General features: G+C 42.1%; 1 protein-coding gene across 3 annotated transcripts in view; it reads right to left on the minus strand.

Moving 5' to 3' along the window:
- Positions 1–21,045, minus strand: part of camta2 (calmodulin binding transcription activator 2) — a 38,610-nt gene that overhangs the window by 15,988 nt on the left and 1,577 nt on the right. Inside the window, exons 1-13 of one of the 3 annotated variants that reach the window (XM_039608778.1) lie at positions 13,378–13,436; positions 12,269–12,360; positions 9,174–9,277; positions 7,812–7,879; positions 7,576–7,711; positions 7,165–7,236; positions 5,842–5,989; positions 5,620–5,748; positions 5,319–5,529; positions 3,864–4,899; positions 3,091–3,741; positions 898–1,024; positions 670–804 (exon numbers count right to left, since the gene is read on the minus strand). In XM_039608778.1, the coding sequence (XP_039464712.1) occupies positions 670–804; positions 898–1,024; positions 3,091–3,741; positions 3,864–4,899; positions 5,319–5,529; positions 5,620–5,748; positions 5,842–5,989; positions 7,165–7,236; positions 7,576–7,711; positions 7,812–7,879; positions 9,174–9,277; positions 12,269–12,302 (2,851 nt within the window). In that variant the 5' untranslated portion in view covers positions 12,303–12,360; positions 13,378–13,436. Of the gene's footprint in view, positions 1–669; positions 805–897; positions 1,025–3,090; positions 3,742–3,863; positions 4,900–5,318; positions 5,530–5,619; positions 5,749–5,841; positions 5,990–7,164; positions 7,237–7,575; positions 7,712–7,811; positions 7,880–9,173; positions 9,278–12,268; positions 12,361–12,796; positions 13,354–13,377; positions 13,437–21,045 lie in introns of those variants that run through there. The other 2 variants (XM_039608780.1, XM_039608779.1) reach the window with 2 other exon arrangements.

Here is a 21,045-nt window from a genome sequence, read left to right on the forward strand (position 1 = left end):
TGTGATTGCTTAACAAATTGGATGCTCTTTATATATTGGAACAGTTTCCATTGCGGTATAAGGACCATCAACAACAAAAATACTGTAGCCCACAGACTGGTTGGTCCTCACATTTTTAACATTTTGGCTGGTTTCGCCTCATAAGTAAGATTAAGGAGGTTAACCTCTGATGGGACACTTAGCCTGGTGGATAATCTTCCAGAATACTTCCAGATACTTGACTTCTGTTTGCTTTTTGTCCTTCTGTGTTGGTTTCTGTGGGTTTGTGGCTGTTCTTCAGGATCATAAGAACAAAACTGGGATTTTGGAAAATTTTGTATCATTTATGGAACAGCCTAAACTGAGTGAAAGTTTGGTTTTGAGGCTGGAGTGAGCTTTGAAGAAGTGTATCTGACCTCTGAACCGCTTGTGTGGTAGAATTTACTTGACTGAACTGACTTTTTGATGTTTTGTAGGCTTGGTTTTGATTGGTTGATTTCACTGATACAGACTGCCTTGTGTTGGGGTTGTCATATAATGCCTGAGCTTCACACATATCGAGCATCATCTGTTTTTTGTTTTTTGGCAGTACAAAATCTGAAATATCAGGATCTCTAAATTCTCTTTCAGCCCACTTCCACGTTAATTATTTGTCATGTGTAGGTGGCGACATAGAGAGGGAAATCTGACCGTCTAGTGAGAGCCAGTCGAGCTGAGAGCTGGGCAGAGAGCTGGCGTTCCTCGCTCTGTACTCGAACAGGACCGAAGAAGAAACCGAACCTCCAGACTCCAGGACCTGCAGACAGACCAGGCCGGCCTCATGGGCTGAAAGACAGGAGATGGGAGAGTCTGTCAGGTCACACGCGCCATTTCAATCAGCATAGTCAGGCTGGAAGAGGAAAATCTGTGAGAGCGTACCAGGACAGTAGCAGCGTAGCACCCCGGGTTGGATCAGCGAGGCGGGGACGGTGCTCTGATCGAACACGCATGAATACCGACCCGACGGCTCGCTCCATGGCCCTGTTATCAGCACCTTTACTCCGCCCTGCAGAGGACACGACGATGACTAATGAGTCATCACTTAAACACCTTTATAGACATGTATTTAAATACATAATATTTATTATGTATTTAATAACACACACAGTTACTTTATCCTTTTATACTGTATGACGTGAGGATGACAAATCTGTAATTCTGACAATAGCTTTTTAAATCTTCAACCTCTTGCCTGGCATTTGACTCTGCGCAACACTTCGTCTCCACAGACAGAACAATCAACATGTTTCCTGATCAAAGTACACAAGAAGAAGTGTTTGTTATTCAAGATGAGGTTAAGCTGAGGTTAAAAGTTTGCTACCCCTCAGCCTCTTAGTAGAAGCACCTGTGGTACGATTTCAAAATCCTACATCACTTTGCTGTTGAATTATCGCGTTCACAAACTTGGGTGCCAACACCACCAACTCAGCAGGGCGACGACAATCTGTTTAATTACATCCAGCAAAAATTTCCATCTTTTTTGTCACATCTAATCTTGGATAAATTGAAAGTTGTGTTCCCTCCATCACGTACAGGTTTTTTGCAACCCATAAAGAGTTTGCATTGAAAAAAAAAAACAAAAACACAACAGCGATGACAAAAATATTCAAAATTTATATTTTATTACAATTAACTACGCATAATTTTTCTGAGATACCTTACCTTTCACTATGAGCAAAATACACCTGTCGGGACATGATCATCTGAGCTCCTCGCACCACCTAACCCACCGTACTGACCCCTTTCAATTCATCACATTTCTCTTGAGTCTCCCTCTTAGAAATATTTAATTAACCCGCTGGGGTCCAGGGTATAATTGGCCGTTTCTGACTACTTTTGATTTTACCTCTCTATTTCACCTTTAAAAACCAGTTATTTTGCCTTGTCTGGTATCACTATTTTCAGCACAACCTCAAATATCTGAAATTGGAGTTATTTTTTCATTTTGACACACTATATTATCACAATTGATCTAAATTCAGACAAAAAATGTTAAATTCGAGTAGAAAAAAGTTATATTTTTTACTGTAAAAACCACATACTTGTTTAACGAATCATTTTCATAACTTGAAGTGCAAATAGAAATTGTACATTTCTAAAAATTATGCGCAAGTTTTGCAAATAACAAAGTCATATGGTACTATTTACCTACAAATGCAGCCAAGGTCTCAGGCGTTTTTTATATAACCATTTAAATCTAGTATCATTATTATTATTATTATTATTTTTAATCATAACTCTGGTTTTACGTGGCCCATCGGCACAATTTAAAAACTGGTATATAGTTTGAAGTCCTCCCTTTCTACCCAATTTGAAATGGAGACTCTGGGTCACTGCATCTTGTAGCTGGTCAAATTGGTCATGTGACGCACCGGAGTGTCCGTAGACCCCAGAGGGTTAATGTAAGAAATCATTATGGTTTTTTGACTCAGATTTAAGTTTAAAAATTTCAGTTTATGCTTAATTAATTAATTACGAAACAGTCAAAAAATCCTATGCAGGTTTTTGGTTGCAGACATTGTTGTGCCATCTTTCCCTCAGTTAGAAAGAATGAAACAAAAAACATTTTTCAATTGAGAGACGAGTAAGAACACAAAGAAATCATCATGCCACGAGGGAGCCTTGAATTCCTGAGCTCTCTCTCTGGGGGTGGCTTATGATGTGTGATTTGTACTTCTGTGATAAATGTACAACGTGGCCTGTACAAGTGTCCAACAGCACAAGAAGCAGCAGGAGGGTCTGACCATAGTGAACAGGCCAATCACAGTCAGCTGCATCGATGCATCATGTAGTTTTATAGACATCAGGTTCAATCTTCTGACTTTTACCCAGTTAAATCAATAAAACCTCACTGATGACGATAAATAATGACAATGACTACAGTGAAGGTAAAGACTGGTCTGAATCAGCTGTTGGACTCTGCTGCCCTCTTGTGGACGAGCAGCTGAACTCCACCCTGCCTGAGTAAGAAGCTTAGAGTATCAATCACTGACTCGTCTGATCAATATCCCGATCTGATTTTCTATTGACTGATTGCTCGACTGTGAAGCTGATTTATTGGCGACTGATTACCTCAGGGTACGACCACTCCGGGGAGAAGTCTGTGATGGAGGCGAGGCGTGTGGACGAGGCGGGCAGCGGGTGAGGAAAAGGGAGAAAGGAGGAGGAAGGGGAGGGCTGGGGAGGAACGACATAGCGGACTCCTGCCGGAAACACGGCAGGGCTTGGCACGGCGGAGACGGCAGCGCAATGAGCCGCGACAGGATTGGCCTCCTCTGTCATGAGGTCAGAGATGAGGTCAGGAAACTGACTGTCAAAGGAGATGTCAAGCTCCTCCCCTCCCCGCTCACAGGGCTCCGCCTCCTCCTCCAGCTGAGTGTTCATGCAGGTGTCCTCAGAGTCGGAGCCCCGCCTGCTCTCCTCTTTCACCTGGATAGCAGTATCCATGGCAACAGCAGCAGGTGTGGAGTCCATGTTAGCGTCACTGTTGGCAAATATTGAAGACTGCTGCTGCAGCATCAAGGGCTGACGGGATGTCTGAGCTGGGGTTGGACTGGAGTGTTGCCCGGGGTTTAACGGATGCTGATGCTCGTCAGCCTGTCGGTAAGTCTGATTGGCCGGCTGGCAGGCCTGGGTCGCCGAACTCTGACACACCAGGAGCAGGGAGGCAGAACTGCTAATTGTCTGTTGCCGTGGTGCCAAGCTGGAGGAGGCATGGTTTGTCTGGAAGGCACAGAAATAAAAAGGGTGTTGATGTAGGTGGAGGGTTACAAGCTTCTGCTACAGGAAATAGTCCCCCACTGAAGGACACTTTTTAAAAAGAAATAGATCGAGCACATACTCACCTGCAGGAGAGCGAGTTTAGAGGGAGGAGCACTTCCTTCATCATCATCATCATCTTCCCCTCTCCTGTCCTTCACCTCTTCTTCGGCATCCTCCCTCACTGCCTCCGACTCCCCCAGAGCTCCGAGCTCCAAGCAGAGTGGCAGCAGGGGCGGGGCCACAGTGGACGTGGGAGACAGTGATAGGGAGAGGGAGGGGGGCATTGTAGACTGAACTTGGGGAGAAGAGGAGGAGGAGGAGGAAGGAGAGGCAGAAAGAGGGAGGACTGAGTCTCTCCTGTCCACTTCACAGGAAGATGAGAGGGAGGACAGTGAGGAAGGAGGGGAAACAGAGGATGGAGGGGTGGAGGTGGGGGACAGGGAGAGAGCGAGGGAGGGGGGAGAGAAGGGGGAGGAGGTGGTGCACATGACAGAGGTGGGGGTGGATGAGGAGGAGGTGGGAGGAGGAACAGGGCCGCCGTACGTCTGGCCTTGTTTGGGGGAGTTGAGGAACGAGTCAGGATCAAAGGCAGGGGGAAGGGATGGGGGAGACGGCGGCGGGGGTGAGGGGGAGGAGGGGGGAGAGGGTGGGGAGATAGCGGCAGAAGGAGGTGGTGGGGAGCAGAGGGAGGTGGACGTGTTGGAGGAAGATGGGGTTAAGAGAAGGCCTCCAATAACCGGGGAGGGCAGAAGAGTGAGTGAGAGGGTGGTCACGCCTGGTGCCTGCACAGGAGGTGGGGGGAGGGAAGGGGGGGCAGGTGAGGAGGAGGAAGTTGGAGGGGAAGGGGAGGTGGGCTTGATGCCTGGGGGAGGGAGGGCCGGGGAAAGTAGCAACTGCCCAGAGCCGGTGAATGACAGGCTCCTCCGCAGACCCGCCTCCTCCCCTCTCACCACGCCGCCCCCTCCTCCCTCTCCTGTTATGGCAGCAGTCGCCATGACAATGACTGCGTTCTGTGGCAGTGCCACCGTTGTCAGGTTGCCATGGCGGTCTCCGTAGAAACTGTTACCGTTGTTACTCATGGTGACAGCAGCTCGGTGGGGTTGAGGCGGGGAGGAGGAGCTGTGGGAAACAAACAGGACTAATCGATCAATCAGGAAGTGAGCTCATAATCAATACCCGCTGACAACTTTCTGACAGAACACAAGTTGTTCATAAATGTCACAATCAGTGAGTCCATATGGCTTTGTGTTCACTACAGAGTCAGTGTGAATCTGAACCAGAGCTGCTTTAAAATAAAACGCTTTTCTCTCCGGATCAAATACACCAAACAGTTCAAAAGGACAACAATAACGAGAATTACAGATCCTCCAACAAAGCCAATGACTTTTTTATCTATCTATTTTAAGTGGAGTGGTGAAATTCAGTTTTGTAGTTTTTGGGTTATTTCGCTCAAAACGAACCACCAAACCAAAAGGACTCGAACAGGAACGTGCACAGTTCGACCAATAACTTCTCTTTTTCCTGTGCAGGTGACTTACGTGGACGAGGGGCAGGGAGACGAGACCGGGCTGTTCTGAGCCTGAAGGTGAGGCAGTTTGGCTTCTCCTCCCGCTCCTCCTCTCCCCACCTCCCCCAGCTCAGAGGACACCGGCGAGGCGGATGGCCTGCAGGAAGAGGGAGGGAGTTTGGGGGAGATGATGCGATGCTTGGTGCTGTTACATCGGTGGGGAATGTTCACTCCGGATGATACTGTGCGCAGAGATAAACAGGGCCGGGTGGTTAGTTTCACGCTGTGATGTCATAGCGATGTCACAGTGAAGTCAAGGTGGCAGGGCTCACCCTGGGCAGTGTTACACAGGCAGGTGTGTGTGCGCGGCTGTGGTTTGGTTCTTTGTCGGTCCAGGATGTGCTGAACCAACTCCTCAATACTGAAATCTCCCGCACCAACCGAACACTTCATACTGTGGACTGAAACGCAGTAAAACTACACATTAGTACTACAAAACACACTCTGCATCCTGACAATGTGACAAACACATGCAGTTAGGTGCTCGTGCATACACATGGGCCTCAGCTGGCTCAGCAGGTCGTCTCGGCTCCACCGCACGCTGTCATGGCGGTCGGCCACCGCGCAAAGCAGTGGACTGCATTTCCCAGAATCCTCCAGGGACGGCACGTTCAGGTAGTGGACCAGCACGATGTCTGGGTTCTGCCGCACAGAAACACACTGATTAAAACAATTTTAGGTTTACATTTTCTATTATTTTGTGTCTGCATGTACATAAGGGAAAGTACTGCTGACAGACTGCAAGTACATCCACTTACGATAGCCTGCAGTTCATGTCTTAATTAGTTTTAAGTTCTGATACGTGGTTTTAGGGATCCTCACACGTGCTTAGCACTCTGCTCGTGCTTACCTGCAGCCTCATAACTAAACTGGGGACTAAACTCAGGAATTCAAGTAATAAATAATAAAACAAATAATAAATCTAGGATCAAACACTGGTGAAATAAACTTGGAAACTAACACCAGGAACTAAATACAGCAACTAAACTCGGGAACTAAACTCTGGTCTGAAGTCAAGAGCCAAATCCCAGGTGACTAAACTTAGACACGAAACATGGAAATAAGTCTGGGACTAAACTCTCGACTTAACGCTGGAACTAAAGGTGTAGTTTGGGAACTAAACTTTCTAACTAACTGGAAAACAAGTTGTAACCACTTAACTTGGGAACCAAAAGTTCAGTTTGGGAACTATAAGGTAAGAACTAAATCACTGGGAGCTAAATCTTACAACTAAATTTGGAACTAAACAAGTTGGGTAACAGGTTGGAACTAATACTAGATTAAACTTTGTAACTAAACGATTAGATTGGGAACTAAACTCTGAGTAAGGAACTAAACCCCGGGAGAGACTAAAATTTGAAAACGATGGAAAAACATGGAACTAAACTCTGAGCTAAACTCAGTACCATAACTGGTGAACCAGTCTGAGACTAAATCCTAAACTTTACTTTTAAATTAAAAACAGTAAATAAATTTGGGGACTAAACTCAAAGAATAAACTGCATCTGAATTTAGTGACTAACCACTAGACTTTACTAGGGAACTCAGCTTCATACTTCAGGAGTAAACTCGAGCTCTGAACTTTGTCAGTGGAAACACCAACATTTAATCTCAGTGTTGTTTAATCTTAATGATGTTTAAGCCCGCAGTTGCTCACACACTGCAGTAAATAAAAGGAACCTGTAAACAAGCTGAGGAGAACTTCTTTCTATATGGTTCCTTGCAAGTGCTGAATCAACACCACTTGGAAAACTGGCTGCAAACCATTGGCAGCGTGGTGTGTGTTAATGTGTGTGTGACGGGGTGTTTATTCTGACCTGCAGCAGCCAGTAGCATCGTCTGTGGAATGTTGGCACGATGGAGGAATGGACGTAGCAACCATACAGGCACTGAAACCCAGAGACCAGCACAGTTTAGCAGGGATCAGCTGAAACACTTGCTAATAGAACAGCAAGTATACCACAATCCTTTCAAAATAAGAGCAGATGCTGTGTCGCTGCTGCAGCCTGGACTAACTAACTGTTTTAAAACAGGATGTGGACACGAGCTTCATCTTTATTCATTTAACATTTTCTGCTTCATAAAGATAATGTTCAGGGCAGAAAATGCATCTTATTTCCTCCCACAATAATCTCACAAACAGTATTCCTTATGCTGTGCTGTGACACTGTGCATCCTGCAGGGGGAGCAGCTGTGCTCAGGTGTGTGTGTGTGCACATGCTGCAGACCTCCATGCCCTGGACCTTCAGCTTCATGTGGTCTTCTCTCGTCGTCTTTCCATCCTTCCTTTTCTTCCAGCAGTATCCGTCCTTTCTATACTTGACCTTCTTCCTGTTGTACAGGATGATGCTGCCGTTCTTCGGCCTGACACACAAACCAATCAATCAATCAATCAATCAATAAAATCCAACAGGAGAGAGGCCCTCAGCTGTGTGTGTCTGACAGGTGTGCTCTGGATCTGTACCTGGTTTTGAGGGTGCAGGAGAGCCACTCGTCATGTCTGTCGAAGGATATCAGGTAGGAAGCGATTTCCTGCAGAAACAAAGACGATTTACATCATTTAAAATCACACGTAGAGCTCAGAGTGAACTGCTCCTAAAAACAGCGTTACAGTCGACATACGGGATGAAACGTTTTCTACTGACGCTAAAGAAAACATTTTCCGACTCCAAAAACTTCAGGAGGCTTTCAATGTCCCAGTAAAACTGATGTTTTACTGGGACATTGAAAGCCTCCTGAAGTTTTTAGTTAGTTGTTAGTTAGAACGACCAGAATATCCGAGTTATTATTATGTAAAATAAAACAATCAGCCACGTCTGTGACGCTGGAAACGCCAAATCTTCCTTTCAAAGTCAGAAAACCCCACAGACGGTGACGGCGGGAACTGTCAACTGTAACAGGCTCATCAGGTTTAGACAGTGTGGCGTGTGCAGACTGAATAAATAATGGGATTTCTTGAGTTTCTGTTTCATATTTATCAGAGCGGCTCGATTATCAGAGCAGAAACACTCAGAGCAGCGAAGCCTGTGTAGGTTTTAGTTCCTCAAACTGACGGTTTCTGCCTCACATTTAAAGAACAGCCCCTCTGCTATTGTTACCATTACCATTGTATTCACGTGCATGTCCGACCTGATGCAGTCACCTACGCTCACAGTAGGTGGGGGCCCAAGGGCTCTCTGACTGTCTTTCTGGGGCAGGGAGGGTTGAGGGGAAAGTCGCAAGTAAACCGAATCCTCCTCAGAGCCTGACACCAGTTTTAAAGGGATCGCACCTGTGAGCCTCCCCCCGAAAGTCCTCACTAAAAGGGATGATAACAGCAGTGATGGAGGACACGAACGTGGGTAATAGAGCAACTCACTTTTAAAGTTTGAAATTCTGCTTTCATTCTTAACCTGCTTCTCTGATCCTATCTCTGTCTGTTGTGTGTTGTTTTAAATGGTAAATGGACTGATTCTTATATAGCGCTTTTCTACTCTCCCGGAGTACTCAAAGTGCTCTATACAACATGCCACATTCACCCATTCAAACCCACTCATACAAGCACTTCTAAACTCAAGTGCAACTAAGAAACATTCACACACATTCACACTCCGATGGACGCATCGGAGGGCAACTTGGGGTTAGTATCTTGCCCAAGGAAGGCATGCAGACTGGGGGAGCCAGGAATCGAGCCACCAACCTTCCGATCAGTAGCTGATCTGCTCTACCACCTGAGCCACAGCCACCCCAGTGATAATAGTGATAATAATAGTATTCTCCATGTGATGTCACTTCCTGCCTCCACCGGTTGCATCAAACAGGAAACGAGGATCACACGAGAACTCACCTCGTTAGTGTTCCACCTGAGCCGCTCATTAGGCAGGCTGGACGAGCGAGGGAGACACTCGAGCAGCTTGTTGGGAAGAAATACCTTCCTCTGTCCTTTGTTCTCTGCGCACACACACACACACACGCACAGTTAGTGATTCTGCTGGTTCTGATGCGGACAAACACCTCAAATTCTCATCATCATCACCCTCAGTGAGAGAGGACACGATTAGAAATGAGTCCATCACAGGGACAGCTCAGTCAGAGAGGCTGAGATGGTCTGAGCATGTGCAGAGGAGGGAGGATGGAGGATGAAGCTGGAGCTGCCAGGCAGGAGGAACAGAGGAAGAGCTCAGAGGAGGTACAAGGATGAAGGAGGACATGCAGAGGGTTGGTGTAACAGAGGAGTATGCTGGGATAGGAAGAGGTGGAGGTAGATGATACACTGTGGAAGAAGCACCAATCAAAGGCCCAGAATCCTGAACTTTAATCTCTGAATATCTCAGGATCTCAGCAAAGACGGCAGAAAAACAGTCACATTTTTAGGTGAAAAAATCCAATCATTTTTTTAGAGGTTTTTACAGGATGTGACATGAAGGACAAAATGACCCAGGACTGATGAACAGAAAAACAAGGTGTGTCAGAGAGTGGACACGCTCCACCAATCGCAGCTTGGCAGAGCCAGCGTTTCACTCACATCTGAGACTAAAAATAGACGCTTCTGAGTTGGCAACGTGTGCAACCTCAGTTTGACCACAGCAAGCAGCAAAAAACCACAAAGACGCCGAACCCAGGTGTAGCTGGGCGCAGGGGTCCGTGTGGATGACTGCGTGCCAAAGTTCAACGAGTTAAAGGTATGAAAATGTCCTGTCAGAGGCTTCATGCACCATCACTGGGTTTACAATATAAACAAGTTCAATTAGAAACTTAACCGTTGGTTCAGCCTGCCTCCATCTTTCTTTCTTTTTCCTTTGTACTTTATTATTTTGCCGATTTTGACCCTGAAACTCTCAGGTCTCCGACAGAGGACCCGAGCTTGAAGATCTCACACACCCCACCCCTCCTCCATCAGTAAAAATACACGGGGACCCACTATAACTCTGATGTACTGCAGGAAACTGGGACACTTGTTCTGTGATATGTTACCGAAGCACCCAGGAGCTCATTTACCAATGATTTCATTGAGAGGAAAAAGTCAGACTGTCACTGAGTCTAAAAGTAGGAAAGCATTCAGAAACACTGAAACAGAGTTTAGTGGATGAGGTCACCAAGTCAGAGCAACACTGACTTCTTCTCTGTTTGGTTTACTCAGACACAGCTGACACACTCTTCCTGCTCAGTAAACAGCAGCAAACATCATCAGACCACAGTGAGTCTGCAGGGCGTTATCTGACTGAAGCCTTTGCATCTCCATGTCACTGGTAGCTGAAACAGATTACACACAATGAAATCCTACATGACGTAACGCTGTGAGCTGCAGTCAAACTTTGGTAAAGACTTAAAACAGGTAAAATTAAACAGCTTCAGAGACCTCATCAATCAAAGCGTCTCTAATGTTCCCTCAGAGGAGCTTCCTAACGTCTGCCCTCCAGCAGGCTCATCCTTTGATTTCATCAGATCAATATGTCTGCATGCCTAATGTATAAAGGCACTCTTTTTTTCATACCGTCCTGTAGTACAGGACCTGCGTTCAGCCTGTCTGAAAGGCTCCGTTTGAGCTCCTGTCTTTGGCATTTCAAACACGTATCGGCTTAGAGAAGCTTCAAACTTTCATTGAGTCATTTCACACGTGAACAGAGCAGAAAACCACAGAACACCAACAAAACGGCTTCTTACTGTCCACCTCCCTTATTTACAGCTTTCCATCAGAGAGCAACGGTCACAGGGGGCGCCATTACATCGTCATAGCAACAGAAACACCACCTTTATACATTTATTAAACAAAAATAAATCTTTTAACCGACTAATGACGGAAGTGACGCGTAAGCAGCTAGTTGAAAAAACCCAAAACAAACATCTAGCCGTTGCTCTGAAGAGAAAAATGAAATTATTAAAAAAACAACAACATATTAATATACATATAATAATAATTATTAAAAATTGTATATAATAATCTAAAATTTTTAACATGAATTAAAACATGAATAAACGCTATGAAATTATTTTGTTTAATCATGATTTAATTTTTTTAACAATTTTTTTTTTTACATAAAGTTAAAATGAAGTAAACTAAATAGTAAATATATAAAACCAAAATGAAAGTAATACAATATGAAAATGAAATTTAAACAATATCTAAAGAGCTAATGGGGACAACAAGCTTAAAAAAAATATTATTCAACTTATATTAATAATAATAAATAAAAAACGTTAAATCAGTAAATAAAAAATGTTAAACTTGAAATATTTATTTTTTTATAATTATTTTTTAATTTTTTCACTTCAATAAAAATAAACCTTTTTAGAACAGATTTGAAGGAAAAGGGTAGAAGTAAAAATAATATAGCATAATTTATAACTACTACTAACAATAATAGTAATAAATATCAGTAATAAAATAAAATTCTTTGTTTATCTGAAATAAAACTACGTCCAGTAATATTAAATTATACAGTTCAGTAATAATATACCTGAGATCGAACCAAAAACCCTAATAACACAAAACCGGTTAAATAAATAAGAATAAACACATGTAATCCTACATTTTTTTAATAGTTTAAAAAAAAAAAAGATAAATAACAACAAGTATCAAAGCGAAAACAGACACAATAATAAAGAAACAGCATAAATAATAAAAGAAGGTCAGGACAGTGAAGTTTAAGAGCCAGTCCAGCTGGACAAACAGTCACAAACAAATACATGACAAGACAGAAAGAGCTAAAACACTTCAACTGCAAGAAGAAGTGACATATTGATCCTCTGACTCACAATGAAAGACACAACCAGGTACAGCTACAGTAAGACACACCAGACGCACCAAACACAGCAGCTCGTGAGGCCTTGCAGGAAATCAGAAATCCATTAAAGAAGAACTCATTGACCTGATGGAAACACAAACGCAATAACAGGCGACACCATGCAGTCACTGTCTGCGTGCAGGTGGATGGGACTGACCTGTCTCCGGGGAAACCATCTCCTTGTTGCTCATGGTGACGAGTCCATGCAGGATGAGTCTCACACAAGGCAAGGCGGCCTGCACTGCCCCGCTACACACACACACACAGAACAGGTCATCAGTGTGATCAGTGTGATCAATGACAAACAAGAGCTGCAAACACACACATCTGATATCCAAAGCTCTGATCTGGCTAGCTCCACACAAACACACACAGACAGCCACGCACTTCTTCAATAGCTCCCTGTTGCCTAGCAACAGCTGAATTTGCACCTACTTTACATGGAGAGCGTGTAAAGTGGGTGTGTTGGGATAGGAGTGTGTTTGTGTGTGTTTAGTTACATAACAACAGCTTCACGATGTGAGTGTGTGATGATTAACCCACAGAATGACTTCTTTGATTAATTCGTGAATAAAACCCAAACATCACTTGCTGTCTCACACACACACACACAGACAGACACAGAAAACATGCCAGCTGTCACTTGATCGATATCTGATTTAGTTCTAATCATCAAGACGCTCACTGAGGCAGGTTCACAGATAACAGATGACGCTGAGCCTCTTGTGTAGAGGATCCATCCTCCTCCCACACAGGCTCGGTCTACACAGGCCGGGCTCAGACCCCGGATTCTCATGGGTGCTATGGCCGCCTCGCAGAGCACAGCACCCCGCCCGCGGGAGCTCAGCTGCAGCTGGCTGGTCAAAGCTAACGTTTCACGCCTTTGCGTTAACAATTAGCACAGTTACCCAGACAACAACAGGTTTTAACGCAGCGCTGTATTTATTCAGTCCCTCATGATCTACACTCGGAGGGGAACTCAGATGCGAGTGCTGATGTTTGGGTGTTAGCTGCTCTGCTAGCCGGCTAACTCCACCGGCGGAGCTCGGCTAGCTGCTGGTAACAGGCTCGCCTCCGCGGTGATTAAAGCAGTCCCGGAGCCCAGCTGCAGGGCTTCACCTGCGGGTCACAGCACGCTACACCGAGCCAGCCAGCGGTGGCTCCTTTACAAATATACCGTATAAAACAGAGCGAGCTAGACGAGAGCAGACAGTCGAGAGCAGCAGAGAGTTCGGAGGTAAAACAATCTGTTTAAAGCTCCTTTACCTTCCGCCTTCAGCACAGCCGCCATCTTCTCTGGCTATGACGTCACTGCGCAGAAACGTCTGGCGGGAGGGAGGACTTGGACTAAAGTTTTTTTTCTGTTAAATCTAGCATATTGTAAAAATACAATACTAAGTTCTTTCTTGTGTTAATTTAATTGTACTTATGAAAAACATAAAAAAATATGCAGTTGCATTCTCTGATTTCATTGGAACGCATTGGAACAGGTTTTATTTATCTGGAAGGACTATCCCAGAGTTTGTGTGTATAATGTTATAATGTGTCATTTTGTTATGTGGCTCTTTTTCTCAATTTTTCTAGTTTTTGTACACAGGTCTCTTTTGACTAAGAGATCTTGATCTCATTGTTCAAATAAAGGATCAAATAGAAACAATAGTGTTATATAGTAGTATAACAATATTATTATTGTTGTTGTTATTGTAAGTGTGACTAAAAGTACCAAATCTGGATTAAAGAAATTTTCTTCAACAGAGAATATGGGGAAACAATCCACAGTTCATACAAAGTTAGATTTGAATTATTCCCAACGTCTGTGGTGTTGTATTAGTGCAGTTCTTGTTAAATCTTGTTTTTGGTGTAGTAGTCTGTGCTAGTCATGATGATTTCTTCTTATGGACTTTTTTTTTCTCCTTGTGATCACTTTGTAAACACTATGAAAACATTTTAATCCGGAAACTCAATTTTCTTCCTCCTTTTATAGCATCCAACATCCACCCAGAATATTTGAGAGTATGTGCACTGATAAAACTTGTGACAGGTGGGTAAAGACCAACAGCACAGTCATCTGCATGAGCTGTTATCGTGACCTGAAAGCCACTGACTTCATCTTAATGCAATTTGAGTGAATTTGTCCCACAATGCACTTAGACCTACTACTCCTCAGTCACCGGATGTGAATCAAGCTAAAAGCTTGAGAAAAAGTACATTTTCAGTTTCCCTTGTTGTGATGATAAGTCTGATAAATGCTGAATTTCTGTTCCTTCTAATGAAGCTGAAATGATTCTGTCTCTAAAGGTGCCTTCTTTCATTTACAACTATTTCCCAGACCGGTTGCAGCAGATAAGATAACCTTTAGATAACCTTTTATATAAGCAGAGGACACGACATGTTTAACACCTAGAGTGCTAGCTACTTGTTTAAATAATGTAGACTGAAAGTTTGAACCCTGGTCAGTCTGTATGTCAATGCCCTAACAACTGATTTTGCTGCAATCTTATGTAATGGGACAACCTCAGGGAAACGGGTAGCTGCACACATGATCGTGAGATGACATTGCTTTCCTGATTTTGTTCTTGGTAGTGGACCCACACAGTCTACTATGACACGGTCAAATGGCTGATCCACTACAGGAATGGGACACAAGGGGGCAGGGGGTATGATCTGGTTAGGCTTACCCGCAATCTGGTACACATGACAACTACGACAAAATTGTGAAACATCACACTTCATACCAGGCCAAAAGAAATGCTTTAATAAAAGCTGGTATCTTTTTGTGACACCCACGTGTCCAGACCACTGGCTTTCAGTAGCAAGAGCCAGGATTTTATGCCTGTACATAGCAGGCATAACAATCTGCTTGACTTTACTCTGGGTTCACTGGGTCTGGGGGTGACAGAACATTGTTTCTTTCAGTTTATACATTATTCTCCTCAGAAAATGAGGATATCAACAAGGAAGAGAGGGAAATGTCAGCACCTTTACTTGCTTGCACATGAGTAACCGCCAGTGTTGGGGAGGTTACTTTGAAAAAGTAATTAATTATAGTTACTAGTTACTTCTTCAAAAAAGTAACTGAGTTACAATATTCTAAAAGTAATTAATTACTTGAAAAGTAACCATTGTAACTATCAGTAACATTACTTTAAAAAAATGTTTAACCCTTTGGGGTCCAGGGTGTAATTGGCCATTTTAGACTACTTTTGATGTTTCCTCCACATTTTACCTTTAAAAACTATTTATTTGCCTTGTTTGGTATCATCCATTTCAGCACAACCTCACGTGTCTGAATTTACAGTTATGTTTTCATTTTGACATACTGTATTAACACAGTTCATCTAAAATCAGACAAAAAACATAAAATCAGAGTAGAAAAAGTTATATATAAACAGGGGTCTGGCACCTTACCACCACAACCGTGGACTTCATTACGGGCTTCAGCTTTTACAAAACCAACCCCTTTGGCTTGGTGAGAATTTGACATTTTCCAGTAATACATTCAAATGCTGTAAAGTATGTATCAACCTCAGCTTCTCTAAAAGCAGGTAATTACTGATAGCGAAAGCAGAAGCAGACGAGGAGGTGGAACCGGGATTTTCAGCAGAGGCAGATAAGGCTGCGACTCCAGCTCACGCTGTGTCTGCCTCTATCTCCAGCCTTCTGGTTTCGAGGAGTACAAGTATATAATTTTATGTATTTAAGTTTAAGTTTTTCAAGGTCTTAACTGTTCGTTAATAGCATGTATTTGTAATATTACGTTACTTTTTATTAACTATTTTATCAGTTACATATTTTATTATATTCTTGAAAAACTGTACTTAATGAGTTCTTTATTTTATTGTATTCACTTTTTATATTTATTTTTTTTATTTTTCACATAACGACCAAAAAACGCCTTTATTTGATTTCTTCTATCTCTTTGTGGAGTTTTTACTGCCGTCCCCTCTTAATTTAACTGTGATTATTATGTTATGAAGCTTAACTTTAATCTGGCCCAAACCAATTTACTCAGGAACAAATAAAACACTAAAATAAACCAAACATTAACATTTAGAAGTGATCTAAGTGACTTATATATCGTGTTTAACCTGAGTAGCGAAAGATTGTGGGGGGGTTGAAAACTATGTGCCGGGAGTTCGCTGTTCTCGCCGGCTCTAGTGAGCATTGAAACCCTGGCTAACTATCGAGCAGGTGGGTAACAGACGTCTCCGAAAACGTCGGAGCATTTTTAGAAATATGTGATGTCTTGTTAAATTGAGCAGATATTTGAAGTTTACACAGCTACATTCTCGCCTGAAAAAAGTAAACATTTATTTTGTGATCCAGAAAGAGTAATTTTTTAGCTGCGCTTCTCTGCTATTGCCGCGTTTGAGTTGTGGAAGAAAGGCATTCTGGGATATTTAGCTGTACCAAGTCCACACAAGTCACCACCGATGCATGCTCGATAAAACACATCCAGGAATTTTTTGCATTCTTGTCTTGATGCATACTTTGAATTGGAACAGTAGTTGGTCTCCGACTGATGACGTATGAGGAGTACACGAGAACGCAAGTACGCACAAGTACGCATATTTAGACAGGCTCGCTAGGTCACTGCAATGTGCAAGCAATACTTTCAAATGCTGCAAAGTATGTATCAACTTCAGCTTCACTAAAAGCAGGGACTAAAGAAATGAAATTACTGTTATCGAAAGCAGAAGCAGATGATGAGGTGGAACTGAGATTTTCAGCAGAGGCCGATGAGGCTTGTGGCTGAGACTCCAGCTCAAGCTTTCACAGCCTTACAGCTTTGTCTGCCTATCTCCAGCCTTCTGGTTTCAAGCTCTAGCTCAGCCCGCCTGTTCTGGGCCTTCTCTTCAGCCTTCAAATGGAGACGTGCCAGCCGCACCTTTAACAGAGATCCATCCCTGCTTTCTGAACTCCCAGAGGAGAGTGGATCATAGCGAGGAAGCGTGTGCGGCATTTTCAGAATTCTTAGATTAAAGTCGGAATTCTGAGAAAAATGACCTTAATCTAAGAATTCTTACTTTTATCTCTGAATTCTGGAAAAGGAAAAGAAGAGAAAAAGATGTGCCCACTTTTTTTTCCCCGGTGGCCCTAATCCTACAAGTATATGATTTTATGTATTTAAGTTACATGTTATTTATTTATTTATTTTACATAACGACCAATCAAACGCCTTTATTCGATTTCTTCTATCTCTTTGTGGTTCTGGAAATATAAATATACGTTCAATGTATTACTGTATAAATATCTATTATGTATTCTTAAATGCTCAACAAACAAATGCTATTTAAAAGTTTTGGGCCTTATAATTAGAAAGAGCTAAAAAAGAAAGAAAGAAAAGAAAAACACTATGAAGCTGAATTTGATTTTATTATTTATCTGGTATTAGTCTTCAACAGGTTGCTCTTAATATTGTAATATTTTGTGTAGCTAATAGCAGAAAATGATTAAAAGCATTACATTATTATTATTTGGTCTTGATGCATGCTCAATCATCCAGGTAAGTAAATCTCCAAAAGTTGATTCTGTTCTTCTGGACGTCTCAGCTCACCTGGCAATCCTCCTGGCACTTAACAGCGTCATAATTATGATGAAGGAGCTGACCTCCCAGCCCATTGTTCATTCAGTGGTGCTAGTTTTAGTTTAAACGTATTGTTTATAAGGTTTGGGGAAACCTGCAGTCAGCTGAGGCTGAAGAAGTCACTTGGATGAGTGACGAAACGTTTCTCCCAGAAAACGCTACGTCCAGATGAACAGAATCAACTTTTGGAGATTATTATTATTATCATTATTATTATTAACTGTAGAAAATGTACCAAATCTTGTTCGACTTTTTTTCTTTTTTTATAGCACTCAACATTCACCAAACATGTATCAGTGTATGTACACCAATAAAACACATTACAGATGGGTAAAGGGCAACAGCACAGGTAATCTAGGTATTTGCTGTTATCATGACTTTGGAGCCATTAACTTCCTGTTAATCTCATTCTGTTTAAATTGTCAAACCGCGCACTTGCAACATTCGTCCTAATCCTCAGTGGCCAGGTGTGAATGGACCTAAACAGCTTCCTGACAAAAAGACAGATTTTCTGTTTCCCTTGCTGTCAGTCAGTCTGGTAAATGGTGTTTCTTCCTCTGACTCAGGATATGTTTTATTCCAAAGTTCAGACGATGAACTGCCAAAAGCTATAAATGTTAATGATAAACAGATTCTATCTTATGTGTCCTGTGATCAGTGATGCAGTCCTTGGATAACTGTCACCATACTATACCTTCTGAATTCTTGCCAGCATGTTAATAGCTCGGCCTTCGTCAACTTCAGTCAGCCCCACAGTGTTGTGCATACACTTGTGTTCTGACACCGCTTGCTTGAGAATGCAAAAAACGGAGCCAGTTCTGAGCTATACAACAGGGTTCATTTGTGTTGAATGATCAAAATTTTGTCCCACCACTGGCACTAAAACTATTGAACTATAATCAAAGACTACTCTCAGAACATGCCTGAGAGTAGTTACACTCACATTTACTTACATTTACATACATTTTTTTAAAAGTAGCAAATATAAAACGGTTTGAGGCAAATGTTGCTGTAAACTAACAATATCTAAATCACCACAACCCCAGGTATTTAAGCTGATCCACCTTCTATCTCCCTATCATTCAAACATATATGTATTCTTTCTTGCTTCGACTGATTTTAATTCCTGTTCTCTTCGGTACTTCCATCTCTTTGGGCTTTTTCATCCATTACTCCTGTCCTCGTCTGCGACACTCACACAGAGAACATATGGGCTTTAAATACTCACCCAGACGCTGAGGGCTAATCAGGGGAATCAGCTAGGAAACAAGACCGGTGAAATGAATGAATACAATCACAGACAGGAACTAAACTAAACTAAAGAGACAAAAACTAATCAATTAAAAGAGGAAGTAATGAACAGAGAAACTTGACACAGGAGAACACACGGGAAAGCTTTTTACCTCTATTCCCAAGGCTAAAGTCACAGTTTTGGTAAAATTATTAACTTTCAGAAATACATCTACTGTAATGAAATGTATTCCCAATTGCTGTGTAAGCCATTATTATAAATGTGAAATATTTATACATTAATTAAAAACAGACACATCTAGTTCATTTCATTAATTACCAACATTCTGCTAATAGCAATGTAAAATACAGGAGCAAGTAATACACTAACAAAATTATTTTTAGAGCACATTTTAAGGGCTGGGTCCAATGACCTGCGTTTTGGATTTTGAATCAGGAAGGTCATCCAGGTCTTTGTATGTTTAAGATAGTCCAGCAGTTCAGGATCACAGACCATGGATAGATTACGCTGGGTATTATCTGTACAGCATTAAAAATATATGCTGTGCCTTCTAATGATACTGCCAAAGGGAAGCCCCATGTCATGGCTGTGTGAAGGTAGGCAGGAATGGTGGACCCAAGAGCTGGACTTGCAAAGGCAAAGTGAACTCAAAACATACGGCTTTATTGTGGGATTGCAGACAGAACAGAAAAAAACTGGGAAAGCAAAACTAACAGGCGGCAAGTTGGCAAACAGAACACACAGTGAAGAATGAGAGATGATGCGATGGGGAGAAGGGAAATACGCAGACACTAAATACAAGAGGTGAACAGGACTGAAAGGAAACAGCTGGGAGACACGGCTGACACTGATTACACTGACGAGACACGGTACAGACGGAACACAGAGAGAACACATGGGCGGGCACTAAACAGAGGGAGCACAGTAGCAGAACCCTAAGAAGTCTAAACACAACATCAGAATAAACTGGAAGACAAGATCATCATCATCATCATCATCATAATAATAATAATTAAAAAAACTCAAAACACTGGGTCAAGTGACACAGGTCCATGACACCCCACTTCCAGAAAAGTTGGGGCACTTTCTAAAACTGCAATAAAAGCTAAATTTGGTAATTACCTTGAACTATTATTTAACAAGCAAAGGACAACAAAGAGGTTAGAGTATTTTCTACAACAAACTTAAACATAAATACATTTAAACATTGATGCCAGCAACACACTCCAAAAAAAAAGAATAAAAAATAAAAAATAAATAAATGAGACAGAGGCAGATAAGCCTGTAAATGTAGTAACAAGTAACCAGAGTTAGTAAAAGTGCTGATTTTCTTTACGTAAGTAGAAGTACAGATAACTTTGTTTAAAAATACTCCAGTCAAAGTACTGAAGCAACTTTTTTTACTCAAGTAAAAGTAAAAAGTGTGAGCTTCAGTAGATTTTCTGTTTAGACTGCTCCTTGTGGAATTACACAACTGAACTGAACAAGACATCAGCAGTTTCACAAGCTATCATGGCTGATATCTATCCCCTACACTGAAACAATACACTATATACTTATACTGTCTTTATACCAGTATATATTAAAATTCAGTTAATTAATCCAAACATCATCATCTTAAATGCAAATTCATCTCTGTTATACTTGATGTAAACCTTAATCTGACCATGAGCACCACAGACACTCTGAATTCACCACATTAATGCAGACCAACCTGTTTATCCTGCACAAAACTACACAAAGTCAGTCTACTCAGTTTATTTGGTATAAATCAAAATACATAATTTATCAAATCACATCATATACAAATCCAATATGTGAGTAAAATGATGATATCACATGTAAGCTTTAATTTGCAGTTTATCAAGTGTTACTGAGCAGTCCTTCCCTTTAAATGTAAGCTCTCTTCTTCCTCTTCTGCCCTTTCTTATATTTCTGTAGTACCACAAACAGAACAGGACACCTGCGCTCCCTCCGTCCCACTTTAACACCCCCAAGTATAACAGATGATACCACTGAACCTAAAGTAAGGAGTCTGTTTTAAAAGTGTAGAATGTACAGGTATTTGTTTAAAAATGTAGGGAGCAAAAATATA

Source organism: Oreochromis aureus, linkage group 3 (assembly GCF_013358895.1).
Source record: "Oreochromis aureus strain Israel breed Guangdong linkage group 3, ZZ_aureus, whole genome shotgun sequence".
Classification (NCBI taxonomy): domain Eukaryota; kingdom Metazoa; phylum Chordata; class Actinopteri; order Cichliformes; family Cichlidae; genus Oreochromis; species Oreochromis aureus.